Source organism: Somniosus microcephalus, chromosome 22 (genome assembly GCF_052327205.1).
Source record: "Somniosus microcephalus isolate GS21.2 chromosome 22, FLI_Smic_1.0, whole genome shotgun sequence".
NCBI classification, from domain to species: domain Eukaryota; kingdom Metazoa; phylum Chordata; class Chondrichthyes; order Squaliformes; family Somniosidae; genus Somniosus; species Somniosus microcephalus.
The window spans coordinates 69,785,868-69,807,963 of NC_141008.1; the positions used below are offsets into that span (position 1 = coordinate 69,785,868).

Genomic DNA, 22,096 nt, shown 5'->3' on the forward strand with positions numbered 1-22,096 from the left:
CAAACATGGACAAAGGAGCTGAATTCCAGAGGTGAGGTGAGAGTGACTGCCCTTGACATCAAGGCAGCATTTGACCGAGTGTGGCATCAAGGAGCCCTAGTAAAACTGAAGTCAATGGGAATCGGGGGGAAAACTCTCCACTGGCTGGAGTCATACCTAGCACAAAGGAGGATGGTTCTGGTGGTTGAAGGTCAATCATCACAGCCCCAGGACATCGCTGCAGTAGTTCCTCAGGGCAATGTCCTAGGCTCAACCGTCTTCAGCTGCTTCATCAATGACCTTCCCTCAACATAAGGTCAGAAATGGGGATGTTTGCTGATGACTGCACAGTGTTCAGCACCATTCACAATTCCTCAGATAATGAAGCAGTCCATGCCCGCATGCAACAAGACCTGGACGATGTTCAGGCTTGGGCTGATAAGTGGCAGGTAACATTCGCGCCACAGAAGTGCCAGGCAATGACTATCTCCAACAAGCGAGAGTCTAACCACCTCCTCTTGACATTCAACGATATTACCATCGCCAAATCCCCCACCATCAACATCCTGGGGGTCACCATTGACCAGAAACTTAACTGGACCAGCCACATAAATACTGTGGCAACAAGAGCAGGTCAGAGGCTAGATATTCTGCGGCAAGTGTCTCACCTCCCGACTCCCCAAAGCCTTTCCACCATCTACAAGGCACAAGTAAGAAGTATGATGGAATACTCTCCACTTGCCTGGATGAGTGCAGCTGCAACAACACTCAAGAAGCTTGACACCATCCAGGACAAAGCAGCCCACTTGATTGGCACCCCATCCACCACCTTAAACATTCACTCCCTCCACCACCGGTGCACCGTGGCTGCAGTGTGTACCATCTACAAGATGCACTGCAGCAACTCGCCAAGGCTTCTTCGACAGCACCTCCCAAACCCGCGAACTCTTCCACCTAGAAGGACAAGGGCAGCAGGCGCATGGGAACACCACCACCTCCATGATCCCCTCCAAGTCACACACCATCCTGACTTAGAAGTATATCGCCGATCCTTCATCGTCGCTGGGTCAAAATCCTGGAACTCCCTCCCTAACTGCACTGTGGGAGTACCTTCGCCACACGGACTGCAGCGGTTCAAGAAGGCGGCTCACCACCACCTTCTCAAGGGCAATTAGAGATGGGCAATAAATGTTGGCCTTGCCAGCGATGCCCATAAACGAATAAAAAAAAAGTGGAGGCTGGAGAAGGGAGAGGTCGTCACCATTAGGCCCTCTCCATCTATATGAGGACCTCAGGGCCATTAGCCCAGGGCCTAACACTTTTATTACTTATTCTGGCAGTCCCAGAAAGTGGTGGTAACTGGGGTGGATAGCAGAGAAATCCATCAGGGACCCAGACACTGCCCTCACCCCCCACCCCCCCTCTGCTGCAAGTTACATGCAGTGGACAGGGTGGAATTGTGGAGGAAAATCCAGACCTGTGTTCCCAAGAACTTGCTGGAATAAACAGAGTTTGTTCCCTTTATTTTAAATATTCACCCCACTTGTATATACGTTTAATTATTGTACTGTTGTTGGTGTCTTGTCTATACTATTGCCTCTGTGCTACTTTACATAAATCTGTATGAGTAGTTTTTAGCCTGTGTGAAGAGGTCTAACAGTGTGTAATTTTTCCACTTTCAGAGGTGGTAGGAGAATGTGATGGGCATGCTATGTATTTTCCAATAATGATTTACCATGATTAGGGTTCATTTTTAAGGCTGGGCTAAGTTAACTAATAAATGACAAGGAATAAAGATTCGACCCTGCTTATGGAAACTGCAATCTATCCGTGAACATGAGATTTGGGGAAAGGCTGGAACTGGAATAATACTATTGCATTTATTGACTGAAAGATAAGGTGAAGGGATGTGCAGACCAGCCAGGTTGAGAAACCAATTTCAAATGTTTAACTGTGGCATACAGCCCAAGAAAGGACATGTTATACATGGTCTGTGGAATCTAATGAAACCGTACAGCAACTCCGAGGTTAAATACCCTGACTCTCAGTAAATTTACAAAACCCATTCCAGAGCGTGAAAATCCAGTAGGTGGCACTCATGTAGTAAAATTTGATCGTAATTTTATCAATGAAGCTATTTAAATGTAAAACAAAAGTCATAAGGAATAGATAATAATGGACATTTAAACAAGCGGCAATGCAGTTTATGTGCCCCTGTATTCATTATATTCTATTACTGCTGATAGCCAAGAAATCAAAAGGATTTTATAAATTACACGATGAAAGGTATCGCTTAAAGATAATAACTTGTCATTGTAGAACGCCCAGGCACAGCTCTTTGGCTACTGGCAGTGTTGGTGCCTATTGAGATTTTGACAATATGCATTTGCATTGAGAGGGAAGACTATATTTTACACCTTAGTTTTATATTTCCCCAGGAGATGTTTCAAGTGAATTGTTATATCTATATTATTAAACTAGCTGGAGAGCAAGAATATATTGTGAACCAATGTTTGTGACACATAAAAGTGGTTAGGATTTGGAATGCACAACCTGATAGGGTGATGGATACAGATCAATAGTACCCTTCAAAAGGGAATTGGATAAATGCTTGAAGAAGAAAAAATTTGCAGGAATATGGGGAAAGAACATAAGAAATAGGAGCAGGAGTAGGCAATTCAGCCCCTCGAGCCTGCTCTGCCATTCAATAAGATCATGGCTGATCTTCTACCTCAACTCCATTCACCGGCCCCAATGCCATACTAGTCAGAAATCTATCAACTTTTGTTTTGAATATACCCAATGACAGAGCCTCCACAGCCCTCTGGAGTAGAAAATTCCAAAGATTCACCACCCTCTGTGGGAAGTACTGGACAACGAAGGGTACTCTGTTGGTTGTGTCCCATGTTTGTCTTCTGAGGAGGTCTATGCGATTTTTCGCTGTGGCCCGTCGGAACTGTCGATCGACGAGTCGAGCGTCATATCCCGTTCTTACGAGGGCATCTTTCAGCGTCTGTAGGTGTCCATCGCGTTCCTCCTCGTCTGAGCAGATCCTGTGTATTCGCAGGGCTTGTCCATAGGGGATGGCTTCTTTAACGTGGTTAGGGTGGAAGCTGGAGAAGTGGAGCATCGTGAGGTTGTCCGTGGGCTTGCGCTAGAGTGAAGTGCTGAGGTGTCCGTCTTTGATGGAGATTCGTGTGTCCAAGAATGAAACCGATTCTGAGGAGTAGTCCATGGTGAGTTTGATGGTGGGATGGAACTTGTTGATGTTATCGTGTAGTCTTCAGCAGTCAAGGACATTCAGCCTCCGATCTTCGGGTAAGCATTCTCCAAGGCGGCCTGCGAGACACACAACGCAAAATCATCGAGCAGAAACTGATAGCCAAGTTCCGCACCCATGAGGACGGCCTGAACCGGGATCTTGGATTCATGTCACGCTACATGTAACCCCACCTGACGTAGGGTCATCCAGACTCGAGTCGTCGTTGGCTTGTTCTCTCCACACAGATGCGGCTGGACCTGATGTGATTTCCAGCAAAAAAAATGTTTTTTGTCTGTTTTTTTGTTTTTCATACAGACCCCAGCATCTGCAACATTTGACCCCTTGTGACCCCACCTCATTGTTCTTTGATGTAATGTTTTCCTGACTGACCTGTTTGGACACCATTCACACCTTTGATTGCTGTGATTATCTCTCTGCCGAGGTGTGATAAATGGCAGTTGGAAAGATTACCTGTAAACATCTGACATGATTCTCTGACTATATAAGCTGTGTCTTTATGCATTTCTCCACTTCACCTGACGAAGGAGAAGCGCTCCGAAAGCTTGTGATTTCAAATAAAGCTGTTGGACTATAACCTGGTGTTGTGTGATTTCTTACATTTGTCCACCCCAGTCCATAGTTTTTTGATCACCTGTCCCAATATCTCCTTATGTGGCTGGTGACAAATTTTGTTTGATAACGCTCCTGTGAAGCGCCTTGGGACGTTTTAAAGGCGCTATATAAATGTAAGTTGTTAACGCCGAAAAGCAGGGGAAAAAAGTATTGCGCATGGTGGAATTATATTCTTGATTGAAATATTTTTGCATGTCCAATTTTCAAGAAATTACAACGGTACTCCTCCCAATACCTGTGTACAGAGCTGCCTGCTCTCTCTCTCTCTCTTTCTCTCTGTGGTTTCCCCTAGCTGAAGCATTCAGTAATTGCTGAGATTCCTGGGATCAAGCAGGAGGCAGTCCTGCAACGGGGAATGGAAAACAGCTGCCGACTCTAGCTGGGCGGCTTGCGGGGAATTTGGGGGCAAGTCATTCCATCTGCAAAGAGAGAGGGAGAGAGAAAAAAATCCGGCCACGTTGGGACGAACTCTCTCTCTCGCTGTTTCTTCTGGGCGAAAAAAATAAGGCAGCGATCGGCGAGAGCATCTGGCTCGGAAACTAACAAAAACGCCGCGGGATTGAGTGTCAGTTTCACAGAATTTAACAAGGTAAAAAAAAGAAACTTTAGCCCAAACTCTCCTGTTTGAGCTGCAGCACGTTATTCCACGGTCAGCCCCCGCCTCTTAACTCATTTCTTTCGGAAAGAATTCGAGCTGCTCCTCAGTACTTTAGAGTAAGGTCTGTCGCGCTTAACTGTGATTTCTTAAGAAACCAACCTTTCGGGTGTCGCGGTCTTATTTATTTAACCTTTACTGAAAACAAGGCGCCGCTTGTAGCGAGAGTGACGATTATTATATCGATATAATTGTATCCAGACTTACTGACGCAAAGTTGTTTTTAAAAAAAAACATTCGTATATAACCCAGATTTGTTATTTTGTTAAAAAATACTGGCCTTAGGTACTTTGTGTCAGGATTGGTGGAATAGTGAACGAGGAAGGGAGCTATTGCTGCAAACGGTGGCCAGTTGTTCCCATACCCAGCGAACCCACTCATCCAAACTTTGTAATAATCGCTCGTTGTAACATTTATTTTGGCTCCCTTCCAGTCCCGAGGAAGTCATGTTTTTTAGTTTCCGGAGAGGAGCAGGGATGATGGTTTGAGATTGGGCTCCGGCCAGAGGTCTGGGAATAAGTTGGGAAGAACCAGACAAAGGAGACAGGGAAAGATCTTTATTTTGGGTTGGGGGGGGATGTGGAAATTAAGGAAAAAAACAAACAAAACTTTAGATCTCAAAAAAACCCAGGTGCCATCTTTTGATCCTGGATAGCAGATTTCCCCCTTACTTTCTGGCTATTGTTGAAACATGGCAAATGCACTATAATGTGGATAAATGCGAGGTTATCCACTTTGGTGGCAAAAACAGGAAGGCAGATTATTTTTTGAATGGCAATAGATTGGGAGAAGGGGAAGTGTAAAGAGACCTGGGTGTCCTTGTGCACCAGTCGCTGAAGGTGAGCATGCAGGTGCAGCAGGCGGTTAAGAAGGCAAATGGTACGTTGGCCTTCGTAGCGAGTGGATTCGAGTACAGGAACAAGGATGTCTTGCTACAGTTGTACAGGGCCTTGGTGAGACCACACCTTGAGTATTGTGTGCAGTTTTGGTCGCCTTATCTGAGGAAGGACGTTCTTGCCATGGAAGGAGTGCAGCGAAGATTCACCAGGCTGATACCTGGGATGGCAGGAATGACGTATGAGGAGAGATTGTGTCGATTGGGCTTATACTCACTGGAGTTTAGAAGATTGAGAGGGGATCTCATTGAACCCTATAAAATTCTGTCAGGCCTGGACAGACTAGATGCAGGAAGGATGTTTCTGATGGCTAGGGAGTCCAGAACCAGGGGTCATAGTCTAAGGATAAGGGCTAAGCCATTTAGGACTGAAATGAGGAGGAATTTCTTCAACCAGAGAGTGGTGAACCTGTGGATTTCTCTGCCACAGAGGGCGGTGGAGGCCAGTTCATTAAATATATTCAAGAAGGAGTTGGATATATTTCTTAAGGCTAAAGGGATATGGGGAGAAGGCAGGGACAGGGTACTGCATTTGGATGATCAGCCATGATCTCATTAAATGGCAGAGCAGGCTCGAAGGGCCGAATGGCCGACTCCTGCTCCTATCTTCTATGGCTATTGTTGACTGTTTCTAGGATTCTGCCAGCGAGACTAAAGGAGCCGGATTTAGTAGTGTGTACACGTGAGGAGTTAGCTCAGGGACACCAGTCTCCCAAAATCCAGGCTAAACGAGAACCAGTAGAAAAGCGGTTTGTTGTAAGTTGCACATTGTTCCCAGTGAATTAAATATCAGGTTTGAATTGCAAACTCCTGTTGATAACCTGATTGGTTGTCTGTCGTCGTTCTGGAAAGCACGAGGTGTCCTAACTGCAGGGTGGGGAATGCAGATGTGGGCCCCAAACCTTGGCAATCCGACCATCAGAGTCCAGCAACGTACTCATGTTTCTTAGTTGCTGCTTTGCCTGGTTTGAATTTTCCTGGCCTGGAGGTTTTATTTTGGTCAGCTAGTGTAGAGTTTTAAGAGTCTCCCAACCAAGTGACTTGAGGAATCTGTCCAGTGGAATTTTTAACTTCTGGATACAGATTGCACGCTCTGTAGGGAAGCACCCACTTACCTAAATCCAGGGAGCAGTTGGCAGAGCCAAGGTTCAGGGACCTCTGGGGTACTGCAAAGCACTAGTAGGCTTCCCGCTGTTTGTCCAGTTAGGACACCCCACCCATTAGGGCATTGGACCATTATCTGGAGCTAAGTGGGAAGAAACCCAGCCCCCACTGACATGAATGCCTTTTCAGGTCCCATTAATGAGCCAGACTGGCCTAATTGGCAACAGTGTCCATGTACTGTGGACCTGCCTGGTTCAGATATTGGATTGATAAACTTTTCACAGAGGAATGACAAAGTTCCGAACATCCATTGCCAGGCACATAAAAACATAGAAGATAGGAGCAGGAGTAGGCCATTCGGCCCCTCGAGCCTGCTCCGCCATTCAATGAGATCATGGCTGATCATCTTAGTACCTTTTCTCCCCAAAGAGACTCCACTTATTTCTCCCCCAAGGAGGATGGTCATCAGCTGGTCTCTAATCTCAAAACTTGGAAAGGGCTGTCCTCGGACCTGTTGCCTCATTAGTTGGTAAATCGTAACTTAGAGCATGACGATCTGTTGGTATCAGCAATTTGAGATATAAGGAAATGAATGGAACATTGATTTAATCTTTATATGTGGCGCTCAAGGCTCCACGGTACACACCAATGACTTCAATGGAAATAAACATTGGGAGAGATGTGAAATGGGCTGGCGATTCGCTAATACCCTTTTTAGATTATCACACAAAGTCAAAATCTACCCCGTTGAGTCTGAAGGGGACAAGGGAATGAATAAGGGTTTTGACAGTGGATAGGCTGAGGTAGAGGCAGAGGTGAGAAGTATTATGGAGATAGAAGTGATGGAGAGGATATGACATCAGAAACTCAGCTTGGGGTTGAACAGGGTGCCAAGGTTGCGGACAGTGATCGGGGAGGGGGATGGAATTTGTTGTAGAGCCTGAAGACACTGACTTCAGTCTTCCCAATGTTTAGGGCCATTTAGTCCATTTGAGAATGCAAAGTGTATCTGAAGAGAAAAGGTAATAAGTGATATTGTGAGAAGGTAGGTAGGGTTGATCTATCAAAAAGTGATAGGCTATTGGCCATTTTTCTATTCCTAAAAATCCTTCTGTTCTAAAAGTATGAACCAATTGCAATGGTTTTTGTACTTGCGCAAAACTGGGGTTGATTTTCGCCTCCACCTCCCAGGCAGTAATCTGGTGGGGTTGACCGCTGCCCTTTATAGAACCTGCCTGATCTTCATTCCACTGCAATCAACAGAATTAAAATGGGGAGGTTTCTGAAAAAGGCCCGGTGACTTGCCTCACCAGATATGACCCAACCATTAAGACAAAAATTTACTGCAGTGTCAAAGGAACATAGAAACAGGAGTCGGCCATTCAGCCCCTCGAGCCTGTTCTGCCATTCAAACTGATCGTGGCTGATCTGAACCTCCATTCTGTTTGCCCACCTTTGCTCCATATCCCCTTACTGACAGAAATCTATCAATCTCAGTCTTGAAAGCTCCAATTGAGTCAGCATAGCCTCTTGGGAGAATGTTCCACATTTCCACTAGCCTTTGTGTGAAAAAGTGCTTCCTGATTTCACTTATAAATGGTCCAGTTCTAATTTTAAGATTTCGCCCTCTTGTTTGCGGAAGTAGCTTCTCTGTATCTACCATAGTGAATCCTTCAATAGATCACCCCGCAATCTTCCAAATTTAAGGAAATACAAACCAAGTTTATGCAATCTGTCCTAATTTAATCCTTTAAACTCCACTATCATCCTGGTGAACCTTTTTCCTGACACTTTGTTACATTTCCCCTCCCACCCAACTGGTTTAAATTGCTCCTTTGCCCAAGGTGGTTCTACTGGTTTAGATGAAGGCCATCCTAACCATTCAGACTATCCAAATTACATTTGTAACTTTCTATGGTGGGATTTGAACTCATAACCTCTGGGTTTTAGTCCAGTACTATAACCACTCAGCTACCATACCCTTATCTATAATACTATGGACTTCGTCGTCGATGTCTGCCCTTGTTGACAGTAGGCTCCCGAGGTATGGAAAGTGGTCCACGTTGTCCAAGGCCTTGTCGTGGATTTTGATAATCGGGGGGCAGCACTGTGTGGCGGGGGCAGGTTGGTAGAGGACCTTTGTCTTACGGATGTTTAGTGTAAGGCCCATGCTCTCGTATGCTTCGGTGAAGGTGTTTACGATGGTTTGGAGTTCGACCTCCGAGTGAGCGCAGACACAAGCATCGTGCCAGTGCAGCCTTCGGTCGCCTGAGGAAGAGAGTGTTTGAAGACCAGGACCTCAAACCTGGCACTAAGCTCATGGTCTACAGGGCAGCAGTGATACCTGCCCTGCTGTATGCCTCAGAGACATGGGCCATGTACAGCAGGCACCTCAAAGCAATGGAGAGGTACCACCAATGCTGCCTTCGCAAGATCCTGCAAATCCATTGGCAGGATAGGCGCACCAACGTCAGTGTACTTGCTCAGGTCAACATCCCCAGCATCGAAGCTCCGACCACGTTCCATCAGCTCCGATGGACGGGTCACATTGTCCGCACGCCCGATACAAGACTCCCAAAACAAGCGCTCTACTTGGAGCTCCGGCACGGCAAGAGCCCCAGGTGGGCAGAGGAAACGTTTCAAGGACACCCTCAAAGCCTCCTTGAAAAAGTGCAGCATCCCCACCGACACCTGGGAACCCCTGGCCCAAGACCGCACAAAGTGGAGGAGAAGCATCCGGGAAGGCGCCGAACACCTCGAGTCTCTTCGCCAGGAGCAAGCGGAAGCCAAGCGCAAGGTGCACACGTCAACCCAAGCACCCCACCCACCCGCCCCTTCAACCACCGTCTGCCCCACCTGTGACAGAGACTGTAGCTCCCGCATTGGACTCATCAGTCACCTGAGAACTCATTTTTAATGTGGAAGCAAGTCATCCTCGGTTCCGAGGGGCTGCCTAAGAAGAGAAAGAAGAATACTATAGCTATTCTTGGAATACAGACAGGTATTCAGAACACATCATTGATTTCTCACTTCTTTACAATAATCTCATGCATTGTGATCAGAACATGATAGTCTATTTTATTTTGTGAGTTTAGATTATTTATATGAAGGAAGATTAGTTATGGATACCAAATGACACAATGAATGTTTTAGCACAAGGTATATCATACAAAGCAGCTTTGCGAATGAAATCTCTTCAATAGACAAAAATGTCACAATTTTTAATATCTTATTTCCTCTACACAGAGTAGCTGCCAACGATGAGTGTACTTCCACCAGTCAGAAGAGACCGAATCATACCAGACCTGCCTTCGGTAAAGTAGACTTCTTGTTCCTGTTTGGACCATCGCCCCCACTTTTCCAGAACTGTTTATAAAACTATATATAACAGAACACAACATAACCTATATCTCAATAATAACATTTTCACCTTGATATACATGCAGGATTGTAGGAATTAGTGATATTAAGATTATTGTTTGGTTGCAGCTTAGCCAATCAGAAAGCAATCGGATTGTAAAACGAGACAGAGGTTCTTGAAATGTACCTTTTCACAGGAGTGTGTGTGTGTGTGTGTGTGTGTGGTGTGTGTGTGTGTGGTGTGTGGTGTGTGGTGTGTGGTGTGTGGTGTGTGGTGTGTGGTGTGTGGTGTGTGGTGTGTGTGTCCCCCCCCCATTGTAGCAGAGCCTGGTCTCCAATCGTCTTGGATTCCCCTGCCATTGGACCAAGGCCTTGCTCTGTCAAGCCCGTGTGGTAGCTGGTGTGCAACGGCCACTCCACGTTAAAAGAATTCACACACAGGCATCTTCCACCCTTTAAAATGAAGTTCAGGACCTGGAACTTCAGGACCCTCATGGACAACCCCAACAGTGACAGACCGGAACGCTGTACTGCTATCGTTGCCCGGGAGCTCAGACACTTCCATATTGACATCGCCACCCTAAGTGAGACCCGGCGGGCAGGGGAAGGCCAGCTCAAGGAGCAAGGCGGTGGTTACACCTTCTTCTGGAAAGGTAAACCCGAAGAAGAACGCCGCCTCCATGGGGTAGACTTCGCCATAAAAAATGAACTGGTCGGGCGTCTCAGAGACTCCCCTAGTGGTATAAACGAGCACCTCATGACTCTTCGACTCACCCTAGCCTGAAACCAGTGCGCTACGGTCATCAGTGCATACGTCCCAACACTGGAAGCCACAGACGAGACCAAAGAGGAATTCTACTCCAGCCTTGAACAATCCCTGTCCCGAGTCCCAACGGGCGCCAAGCTGATCCTCCTTGGCGACTTCAACGCCAGAGTTGGAAAGGACACAGACCTCTGGAGAGGTGTGATCGGCAGAGAGGGGGTAGGGAAAGCCAACTCCAACGGTACCCTCCTCCTGTCGAAATGCTTAGAACATGCCTCGTCATAACCAACACCTTGCTCCGTCAGAGAGACAAGTACAAGGCTTCATGGCGGCACCCTCGTTCCAAGCACTGGCATCTGCTGGACTACGTCATCGTCTGAGTGAGGGATCGCAAGGACGTCCGCATCACCTGCGTCATGACTGCTGGACAGACCACCGCCTAATCCGCTCTGTCATCTCCATCAATGTAGCCCCAAAACAGCGGTGGCAACAGAAACAGTGCCGCAGGAAAATCAACGCTGGAGCACTCAAAGACCCCGCTAAGAAGGCCCTATTCAGCCTGCGCCTCACAACCAACCTGACGACTCCCAGTGATGCAGAGACACAGAGTGCCCACAGCACCTGGTCTGCACTCAAGGCCTCCATAATCAGCACCTGTGAAGAGACGCTCGGTCACTTGACCAGGAAACACCAAGACTGGTTCGTCGAGAACAACCAGGAGATCCAGAAGCTGATAAGCCGCAAGCGCAAGGCATTCCTGATCTGGAAACAGCAACAGAACTCGAGCAAGAAAACAGCTCTACAGACGCCTGAAGGCCGAGCTCCAACCAAAACTCCCGACCTAAAGAACAGGTGGTGGGTGGAGAAAGTGCAGGAGATCCAGCAGCTAGCCGACAACCACGACGTGCGTGGATTCTTTCGCGCAGTCAAGACCATCTACGGCCCAAGGTCCTTCCCCACTGCGGGCCAAGAATGGAGAGGTACTCATCAAGGACAGAGAGGCAGTCAGTGCCCGCTGGAAGGAGCACTTCGAAGATCTCCTTAACCGAGACTCTGTCTTCGACGCGAGTGTCCTCAACTCCATCCCGCAGCATGCTACCCGCCACCACCTCCGCACAACCCCAGCCCGGCATGAGTTTGAAAAGGCCATCCGACAACTGAAGAACAACAAGGCCTCAGGCGCAGATGGAATCCCCGCCGAGGCACTAAAGCATGGCGGAGAAGCACTACTGGTGCGAATTCATGAACTAATTTCGCTTATCTGGAAGGAGGAGAGCATGCCAGGGGATCTCAGAGACGCTGTAATTGTGACCATCTTCAAGAAAGGTGACAAGTCTGATTGCGGTAATTACAGAGGAGTTTCCCTGCTATCTGCCACAGGGAAAGTCATCGCAAGAATCCTCCTCAATCGCCTTCTCCCAGTGGCCGAAGAGCTCCTCCCAGAGTTGCAATGCGGATTCCGCCCACTAAGGGGCACAATGGACATGATCTTCACCACACGTCACTTACAAGAGAAATGCAGGGAACAGCACCAACCACTGTACTTGGCCTTCTTTGATCTCACAAAGGTCTTCTACACTGTCAACCGTGAGGAATTATGGAGTGTCCTCCTCAAATTCGGATGCCCTCAAAAGTTTGTCACTATCCTCCGCCTACTTCACGACAACATGCAAGCCGTGATCCTGACCAATGGCTCCAGCACAGACCCAATTCACGTACGAACCAACGCTCTTCTCAATCTTCCTTGCTGCAATGCTCCATCTCACCCTCAGTAAGCTCCCCACTGGAGTGGAGCTAATCTACAGAACAAACGGGAAACTGTTCAACCTCCGTCGCCTCCAGTCCAGATCCAAGGTCGTCCCATCCTCTGTCGTCGAATTACAGTATGCAGACGACGCTTGCGTCTGCGCTCACTCGGAGGTTGAACTCCAAAACATCGTAAACACCTTCACCGAAGCATACAAGAGCATGGGCCTTACATTAAAGATCCGTAAGACAAAGGTCCTCTACCAACCTGCCCCCGCCACACAGTGCTGCCCCCGATTATCAAAATCCACGACAAGGCCTTGGACAACGTGGACCACTTTCCATACCTCTGGAGCCTACTGTCAACAAGGGCAGATGTCGATGATGAAGTCCAACACCGCCTTCAGTGTGCCAGTGCAGCCTTCGGTCGCCTGAGGAAGAGAGTGTTTGAAGACCAGGACCTCAAACCCGGCACTAAGCTCATGGTCTACAGGGCAGCAGTGATACCTGCCCTGCTGTATGCCTCAGAGACATGGACCATGTACAGCAGGCACCTCAAAGCACTGGAGAGGTACCACCAACGCTGCCTCCGCAAGATCCTGCAAATCTATTGGCAGGATAGGCACACCAACGTCAGTGTTCTTGCTCAGGCCAACATCCCCAGCATCGACGCTCTGACCATGCTCAATCAGCTCCGATGGACGGGTCACATTGTCCGCATGCCCGATACGAGACTCCCAAAACAAGCGCTCTACTCAGAGCTCCGGCACGGCAAGAGAGCCCCAGGTGGGCAGAGGAAACGCTTCAAGGACACCCTCAAAGCCTCCTTGAAAAAGTGTAACATCCCCACCGACACCTGGGAATCCCTGGCCCAAAACCGCACAAAGTGGAGGAGAAGCATCCGGGAAGGCGCCGAACACCTCGAGTCTCTTTGCCGGGAGCAAGCGGAAGCCAAGCGCAGGCAGCGCAAGGAGCGCACGTCAACCCAAGCACCCCACCCACCCGCCCCTTCAACCACCGTCTGCCCCACCTGTGACAGAGACTGTAGGTCCCGCATTGGACTCATCAGTCACCTGAGAACTCATTTTTAATGTGGAAGCAAGTCATCCTCGGTTCCGAGGGACTGCCTAAGAAGAATTAATTCTCAAATTGGTTGAAGAAGGAATGTTTACAGAACTGTTCTTTCTCTCAAAAAGGGGTTGCAGCACAGTATCGCTCTCTGCGAAGAGCAGATTATTAATAAACATACAGCTTTTAGATTAATGGTGACAAGATCTGCTTATTACAAGAATTGAAAAGGCTTTATTCAAGAGTTCAAAATAAGGGCCTAGGTTTTCTGTCATAACACCAACAGTAACCCATTCATTTTCAATGGCTTACTATTGGTGTTACAATCAGAAAACTATGGCCAAAGTGTCCTTTGATCAAAACTTGATTTGTTGCTGCTTTTAATTATAAATGGCTGCTTTAGCTGACCTACATTGGCTCCCATTTAAGCAATGCCTCAACTTTAACATTCTCATCCTTGTTTTCAAACCCCTCCATGGCCTTGCCCCTTCCTATCTCTGTAGCCTGCTCCAGTCCCACAACCTCCCAAGATATCTGTGCCCCTCTAATTCTGGCCTCTTGAGCATCCCTGATTATAATTGCTCAAACATTGGTGGCCGTGCTTTCAGCTGCCTCGGCCCTAAGCTCTGGAATTCTCTTTCTACCTCACTTTCCTCCTTTTAAGATGCTCCTTAAAACCTACACCTTTGATCAAACTTTTGGTCATCTGTCCTAATTTCTCTTTATCTGGCTCGGCGTTTAAATTTTGTTCTTTAACGCTCCTGTGCAGCGCCTTGGGATGCTTTGCTACGTTAAAGGCGCTATATAAATACAAGTTGTTGTTGTTTATCTTCTTGTAACCATCAATGTGCCACCTGGAATTCAAACTCAGGTATCTCAAGGGCAACTAGGGATGGGCAATAACAGAGAAACAGAGAGGATAGGAGCGGGAGTCGGCCATTCGGCCCCTCGAGCCTGCTCCGCCATTCAATGTGATCATGGCTGATCATCCAAACTCAGTACCCTGTCCCTGCCTTCTCCCCATATCCCTTGATCCCTTTAGCCTCAAGAAATATATCCAACTCTTTCTTGAATATACTTAATGAACTGGCCTCCACCGCCCTCTGTGGTAGAGAATTCCACAGGTTCACCACTCTCTAGGTGAAGAAATTCCTCCTTATTTCAGTCCTAAATGGCTTACCCCTTATCCTTAGACTATGACCCCTGGTTCTGGACTCCCCGGCCATCAGAAACATCCTTCCTGCATCTAGTCTGTCCAGGCCTGACAGAATTTTATAGGTTTCGATGAGATCCCCTCTCAATCTTCTAAACTCCAGTGAGTATAAGCCCAATCGACACAATCTCTCCTCATACTAGCCTTGCCAGTGACGCCCAGGTCCCATAAGCGAATAAAAAGCAATGTAAATAAGACACACATTACAGAGTCCTCTGTCTAACCAAATCCCAGCACTCCGAATGAACTTCTTTGTTTTTGTTTTTCTTTTGATGTTAGGGTTTCAGGTAATTCACGCTATCCCGTTAGCATCGGGTACTGATTTGCGCACCTGTACATGGGATCGCTGACTAACCAATGAGGCCTCCTACTTTAGAATCAATTAAACCCAGCAGAAGAATATGCACTAAACGTAATATCAATACACTTCTGTCCACTAATATAATACACATTGTTCCAGAGAAACAGATTTGTTAGCCAACTGTCGCAGGTATTCCACAACGGAAATGCAATTGGCTTGCAAAGTTGGAAACAATTTCCTGTATTTTACTTTAAAGCAGCCATTTATAATTAAAAACAGAAACAGAAAATGCTGGAAATACTCAGCAGGTCAGGCAGCACCTGTGGAGAGAGAAACAGAGTTAACGTTTCAGGCCGATGACCTTTCATCAGAACCTGAAACGTTAACTCTGTTTCTCTCTTCACAGACGCTGCCTGACCTGCTGAGTATTTCCAGCATTTTCTGTTTTTGTTTCAGATTTCCAGCATCCGCAGTATTTTGCTTTTGCATTTGGAATTAAAACCAGCTAACTAATCCAAGTTTTGATCAAAAGACACCTTGGCTGTAGGTTTCTGATTGTAACACCAATAGTAACCCATTGAAAATGAATGGGTTACTGTTGGTGTTATGACAGAAAACCCAGGCCTTATTTTTTATTCTTGAATAGCAGTCACCATCTTCACTTTAATGAAAAACTGGAGTAAGCACCATTAAGTATATCTAACAGACCATGCTAAAAAGTGAGTGTGTAATGAATGTAAGGATAAGGTTGACCTTGTGTCAGCTGTGGCTCAGTTGGCAGCTCTCTCGCCTCTAATTCAGAAGGTTGTGCGTTCAAGTCCCACTCCAGAGACTTGAGCACAAAAATCTAGACTGACACTGCAATGTAGTACTGAGGGAGTGCTGCACTGTCGGAGGTGCTGTCTTTTGGATGCGGCGTTAAACTGAGATCCCATCTGCTCTCTCGGGTGGACGTAAGAGCTCCCATGGCACTATTTCAAAGAAGAGCAGGAAAGTTGTCCCCAGTGTCCTGGCCAATATTTATCCCTCAATCAACAAAACAGAGAATAGATTATCTGGTCATTATCACATCACGGTTTGTGGGAGCTTGCTGTGCGCGAATTGGCTGCCGCGTTTCCTACATTACAACAGTGACTGCACTTCAAAAGTACTTAATTGGCTGTAAAGTGCTTTGGGATGTCCTGAATTCATGAAAGGTCTGATATAAATGCAAGTCTTTCTTTCTTTCTTTGGCTGTGATGTTCTCTGTGGTTCGTAGCCTGCAGAGATGCTTACTATCTATGCTGATGGATGTATTTGGGTGGAGGACTGGAGGGTTGTAAAACTGTGCTTCTGCATGAGTCTGCACTTTCAGGAGAGGAAGGGAGAAAAAAAGAGAAATTGAAAAATGAAGAGGTAAATGAACATGAAGAAAGGTCTCTGAAAGTCTGGAGAATGGGTAGAAAGCCTCAAAGTTGGATCTTGTAGAGCGCACTCAGCTCATGTTTCCCTCCTTCCTTGAGCTTCATCATGTGTCTCCACCAGTTTATATTTTTAATCTGCTACATTTGTGACTTTACAGTAACTAAATTTACATGATGGTCTTGAAATTACGTTGTTAGCATGAACACTTAATGTGTTTGTCTGAATTTCCTCTCTCTGCTATTTTAGCAGCGGTATTAACCTGTTTACAATAACTAGTTGCCGTCTCTGCCAAAACAGCGGAGAAAGGAGTTTCAGACGAATGTGCCAAGCATTCGTACAACCAGGATCTCTCACTATCATTTCAAGGCCCTTGTTTTTATTCACACAGAAAAATAGCGATGTAAAAAAAAAAGCCAAGAAAATTAAAATGCTACAAGTCTCCGCATCGTGGGTGGCAAGATTTTGACTCCACCTAAAATAGGGCCCCACGTGTCTGAACATGAATTGGTTCAAATGATCTCCAACATCATTTTTACTTCAGTCTCGGTATTCGTAAATTGCTTTTCCAAAATTACCCCGAGCTTTTATTCTCATTGAGAGTTTTGGAATATTCTATCAAAGAGCCTTTTTCTGCTACTGCGGTTCTAGTCTAGACTTGTCTTTCAACAAGAGAGCTTTTCTCACTTACAAGAGGGCTTCTTTCACTCCATTGGTATGCACAACTTTAGCTGTCTAGTTACAGCCAAGGTTATTTCTTATTGTGTGGTCTTCCAGTCACTTAATCATCTCCTAAAACCTACAGGCTAAAAATAGTAAAGCAATACCTGAATGTTTAAAGTATCAAATTGAATATAACATTTTACTATCCCATATTTTTAACAAATGTATACCTAATAAGATATGAATATATAAGCCTAGAAGTTACTGTTGGTGTCCTATTCAATGGTTACTAAAGTTTATTGAGGGAACGCTTGCCTGCCCGTGAACCCTGAATATAATTTTGAACTGCATGTGTAAAACTGTGTGATCCTCCAATACACAGCTGGCTGTTTGACTGAGCACTGGGATTGCTGAGCAGCATTTAAATGGACTAAGATGATGTTTAAACCCCTGCATTTGCACAGGAGAGAGCAGGCCAGGGGTTAGTGCTAAAAGATCTGTGTAAAATGGAGGCTGTCAGAAAAAAGCCATTGGATTTGGTGCCAAAATGCTGGAGGTTCTCGTTCATGAAATGCGGGAAAGGAGTGCTGTCCTGTGTGGGGCAGAGGGCACCAGCCTCAAAAAAAGGATTAGTTCAGCAAACGTGGGAGCTGATTGCAGTCCGAGTCAGTGCTAGTTGCAGGATCCAACAGCCTGGGCGAAGTTGGTGGACCTGAGGAAAGCTGCCAAGGTAGAGCTGCAGTCTAACGTTTTATGCCAGGTGCCTGTCCCTGGTGTGTATGCCACAAAGCGTACCCTCATACGCAGTAATTTATTTTGTACTGGCTCATCCTGTGCAGTGCTGCAATGACGGAAACAGATCACTGAATGCTTGCCATATGGCAAATGCGACAAATACAAACAACAATTTATATAACTCAAATTTTAATCAGGTAGAAAGCTTGGGGCTGGTAGCAAAATGTGAAGATTACTTGACTGCCTTGGACCGAAGGAAGAACACAATGGCACCTAACAAACTAGAACAGGGCAAGACTGAGATGGGAGGCGGGGGCAGGGAGGTCGTAGGAGTTTGAAACCCTTTATTCCATTTGAGGAAAAAACCCTGGGCATTATTGAGTAGGACAGCATTGAGGGAGAAGGGGAGAGTGAAAGCGCAGGCCTACCCCAAGCTCCGGGCTAATACCAACCTGGTCTTGTTAGGTATTGCCCCTCACTCAATCACCGACACAGGCAGACGGTCAGCCTCAAAAACACCACACGCAGTATTTTGCAATGCAAGGGCCGTCTGGAGATACTTCCTTCAGACAAGATTTCAACATGTTCTTCCTCTGTGTTTGTGGGCATGGAAGAACAGTGTAAAGTAGCTCACAGCAATCTGCATCACTCGCAACTTGGGCTCCATTCTATAAAAGGCTTCAGCATTCTGGGTGATTGGATTGAGAGAACTTTGATTCAGAGGTTTCATTGCTGCCCTGAGGTCTGCTCCACCACAGATCAGTGGGCATACTGAGGGATTGGGCATGGGATAAGACTGTTGTCTCTCAGGGTGATGACGTTACATCCGATCCATCCAGCATCCCTGTGCAAGTCGAGAAGATGTGCCTGACAGCAGGCAGCAGCTGTGAACATGGCTGAACCAGAAGAATGAAGTGCAAGGCCACCTGAAGTTTCCAGTTTCCACAGAAATCGTGCAGCCAACACACTTCTTTAACAATGCAATCACATAGAAGTAATATGTTAGGGGCAGGACATCAAGACAGTACACAGTACATAATGCACTGAGCAGAGGCACTGTGGTAAAACCCACTGACACCATTCACACATGCCACAAAGTAGGGAAATAAATTGGTTTCACTGTATTTGAACTTTGGTCAGAGATTTTATTTCTGTTTATCTAGAATAAAGCAGCAACACAGCAAAGGATGGGATTTGGTGATAATTGAGGAAATGCAGAGGACAGTGTTGTAGATTGGGGTTTTGGACCATGTTATTGTCTCCATTTGGACAGGACGATTCCTGAAAGAGGCGACTAATCGCTTAGCTAATGGAACTTGTAATAAAGTCTATTGTACCAGTCTTTAAGTGGTGTTTCAGGAGCTTCCTCCTCACTTTCACTGTTTCTCTCCTGCATTGATATCAGGAGAAAGACCTGGAGGGGGAACAGAAAATAAATTACAAAATGGGGATGGGAGGAAAATGACTCCCAAGTTCTCGCAATCTGGTCACTCAGGTATTCATTTATTTGGACTCATCTAGATCTTTTTTTTCAATGTTGTTCCTTTTTTCCTGAAGGGACTGTCTATGTTGCAGGTTAACCTTTAGTGTCTTGTACATGTGGCCACTCTTCCTGTGTGAGCGTAGATGGTGCATGTCAGCTGTTTGTTCAATTGGGGAGGGCATCACAACCAACCCTACTCTTGCCTTCACACAATGTCCACACACATGCACTGTCCAGCAGAGGCCACTGGATAGTGATCAAGGAAAAAGAAAGAAAGACTTGCATTTATATAGCGCCTTTCACGACCACCAGACGTCCCAAAGCGCTTTACAGCCAATGAAGTACTTTTTGAAATGTAGTCACTATTGTAATGTGGGAAACGCCTACAGAACAGAAGCCCCTCGATTGTTTTTGTTCCCTTTTTAGCCAAAGGTGGCATTGAACTGTTGCTCCCTACCGCTGAGTTAACTGGGCATTGAGTTTAGTTAAAGACCAATGTCAATTTTTTAAAAAGAATATTATTTTAATGTGATCTGGCACTTGGTTTTTCAGTGTTTCACGAAAGAAGCTGCTCTCCATACAAAGGACATATTCAATCCCAAAGTGAAGCGTGCCTGCCACGATGACCGGACAGGAACAGTTGGGTAAGCCTCTTCTGGGAATTTCCTCAAGGAGATTTAAGTTCGGTTAAGCATCACGCATCAGTAAAGGGTACGGCTTGTAAACATTGCAATAGAAAAAAATTATATATTGACGTAATAAAACTCACTACGCCCTTGGTTTGAGTATAAAGCAAGGCTTTAATCAACTTGTTTCAGAACATGGAGGTCTAGTTGTACTTCACTAGTTCCTTGTCTTACAAAATGTCCCTGGCAAGCTGGGGCCCACGCCCGAGTATTTATACTCCTTGGACGGCGCCACCAGCTGGCCGTCCAGCGTTATTTCATAAGTAGTTTCTTGATGATGAGATTTATAACACATAGGATTACATATGATATACGGCACAGAAACAGGCCATTCGGCCCAACCAGTCCATGCCGGCATTTATGCTCCACACGAGCCTCCTCCCGTCTTTCCTCATCTAAATCTATCAGCATAACCCTCGACTCCCTTCTCCCTCATATGCTTGTCTAGCCTCCCCTTAAATGCATCTATACTATTCGCTTCAACCACTCCCTGTGGTAGCGAGTTCCACATTCTCACCACTCTTTGGGTAAAGAAGTTTCTTCTGAATTCCCTACTGGATTTCTTGGTGACTATCTTACATTAGGTCACCCCTCAGCCTTTTTTCAAAAGAAAAGAGACCCAGCCTGTTCATCCTTTCCTGATATGTATACCTTCACATTACAGCTCTGAATTAGGTGAGAGCAAATCTAGTTGACAACAAGTCCTTAACTGTGAACCTTTTTAAAAGCTAGCAGCCCCCCTGTGGCATTGACAGATGATAGTCTTTTATAAGGTCAAGAGCATTACGCCATTGAAAGCACAATACAGTATTCTGCTGTTAAGGTGATGTTGTGTCCCGTTAAACCCAAACTGTCTAATTCTGTTAAGTGAACACTTAGGGCTAGAAATTCGTTATAACCATGTGTCAGAAAAGTTGCAGAATTAGCGCCAGGCGCTAATGCTTTAGACGGCACGCAAAATTCGTGCTCGCTGCTCAAAAAAATGATTGGAGTCCTAATTTAAGTCTTAAAGCCCAAGCTCATTGGCGTTATGCTCAAAGGGTTGACTAATATCAGGTGCAGTCTAATCGCAAGTCATGATTGCCACGGGCTTTTTTCAGCCCTTAAAGGGGAGGTTCATTGGTGCTGCAGCACCTCACTCTCAGCATTGCTGACTGTGCAGCTGCCTCAGCAAGCAGCAGCAGGTCAAGGAGAAGGAGCCGGCTGTACTCATGGCAGGTCCATGCCCCAGGAAGAGAGCCCACAGATTCAGCGAAGAAGCATTGGAGGCGTTAGTGTTTGCTGTGGAGAGATGGAGGGCGGTGCTCTACCCGGCAAGTGGCAGGAGGCCCTCGCCGCAAGTCTTCCGCACTATGTGGAGGGAGGTAGCGCTGCACGTCTTGGGCAGCACTGTGGTCGCCAGGATCCACACGGCGCAGGAAGAAATTTAACAACCTCACTCAGGTGGTCAGGGTGAGTGAATGCTTCAACAAATGCTACATACCACCATCTGAGCCACAGTCTTCACACACTGCCCAAAGCACCACACCCCCCGCACTCACCCACCAACAATCTCTACCTACCAACACTCACACCCACATCTCACACATTGCACGCAATGACAGCTATTCAACTATGGCAGGTACATCACCCAAACACAATGCTCCACACTCACTCACACACTTTCCTTTCTCTTGCAGGCCAAGGTGGCTCACAACAGGAGAGAGCAGGCGCTCACAGGCGGAGGACAAGCTGACACCCAACCTCTGTCTGCGCTGGAGAATCGAGTGCTGCAAATTATTTGGCACCAGGTTGTGGGCACCGTGGCCACCGGTGACGTTGACCCCCTTGGGGACAACAACCGTATGTTCATCCCTACTACTCCTTCTCACATCCCACTTCCCCCTCACCCCACAAGCATTTCGCATTTTCCAGCTAATCATGCTGTCTCCATGAATTTCTCCCTCCCTGCCCCCCTCCCCTCACCTTAACCCGACTCTTGTGCATTAATGCTTTCACATAATCAGCAAGCACCTGAGCAGCCTGCCCCTAGCAAGCGAGGAGGGAGAAGAGGAAGAACGCACCGGGTCACTGCATCACCCACCCGCAGACACCAGCTCAGATACTGGCACTACGCGTTCTTTAGAGGCTAGCATAGTAGGGGGATCTG

General features: G+C 46.6%; 1 protein-coding gene across 1 annotated transcript in view; it reads left to right on the forward strand.

The window, feature by feature from the left end:
* Nucleotides 1–4,372: 4,372 nt before the first annotated feature.
* The window catches only part of rab34b (RAB34, member RAS oncogene family b), a 68,665-nt gene continuing 50,941 nt past the window's right edge, over nt 4,373–22,096 (forward strand). Inside the window, exons 1-3 of the mRNA XM_085965024.1 lie at nt 4,373–4,463; nt 9,775–9,842; nt 19,814–19,905. Of these exons, the coding sequence (XP_085821150.1) occupies nt 9,789–9,842; nt 19,814–19,905 (146 nt within the window). The 5' untranslated portion in view covers nt 4,373–4,463; nt 9,775–9,788. The remainder of the gene's footprint in view (nt 4,464–9,774; nt 9,843–19,813; nt 19,906–22,096) is intronic.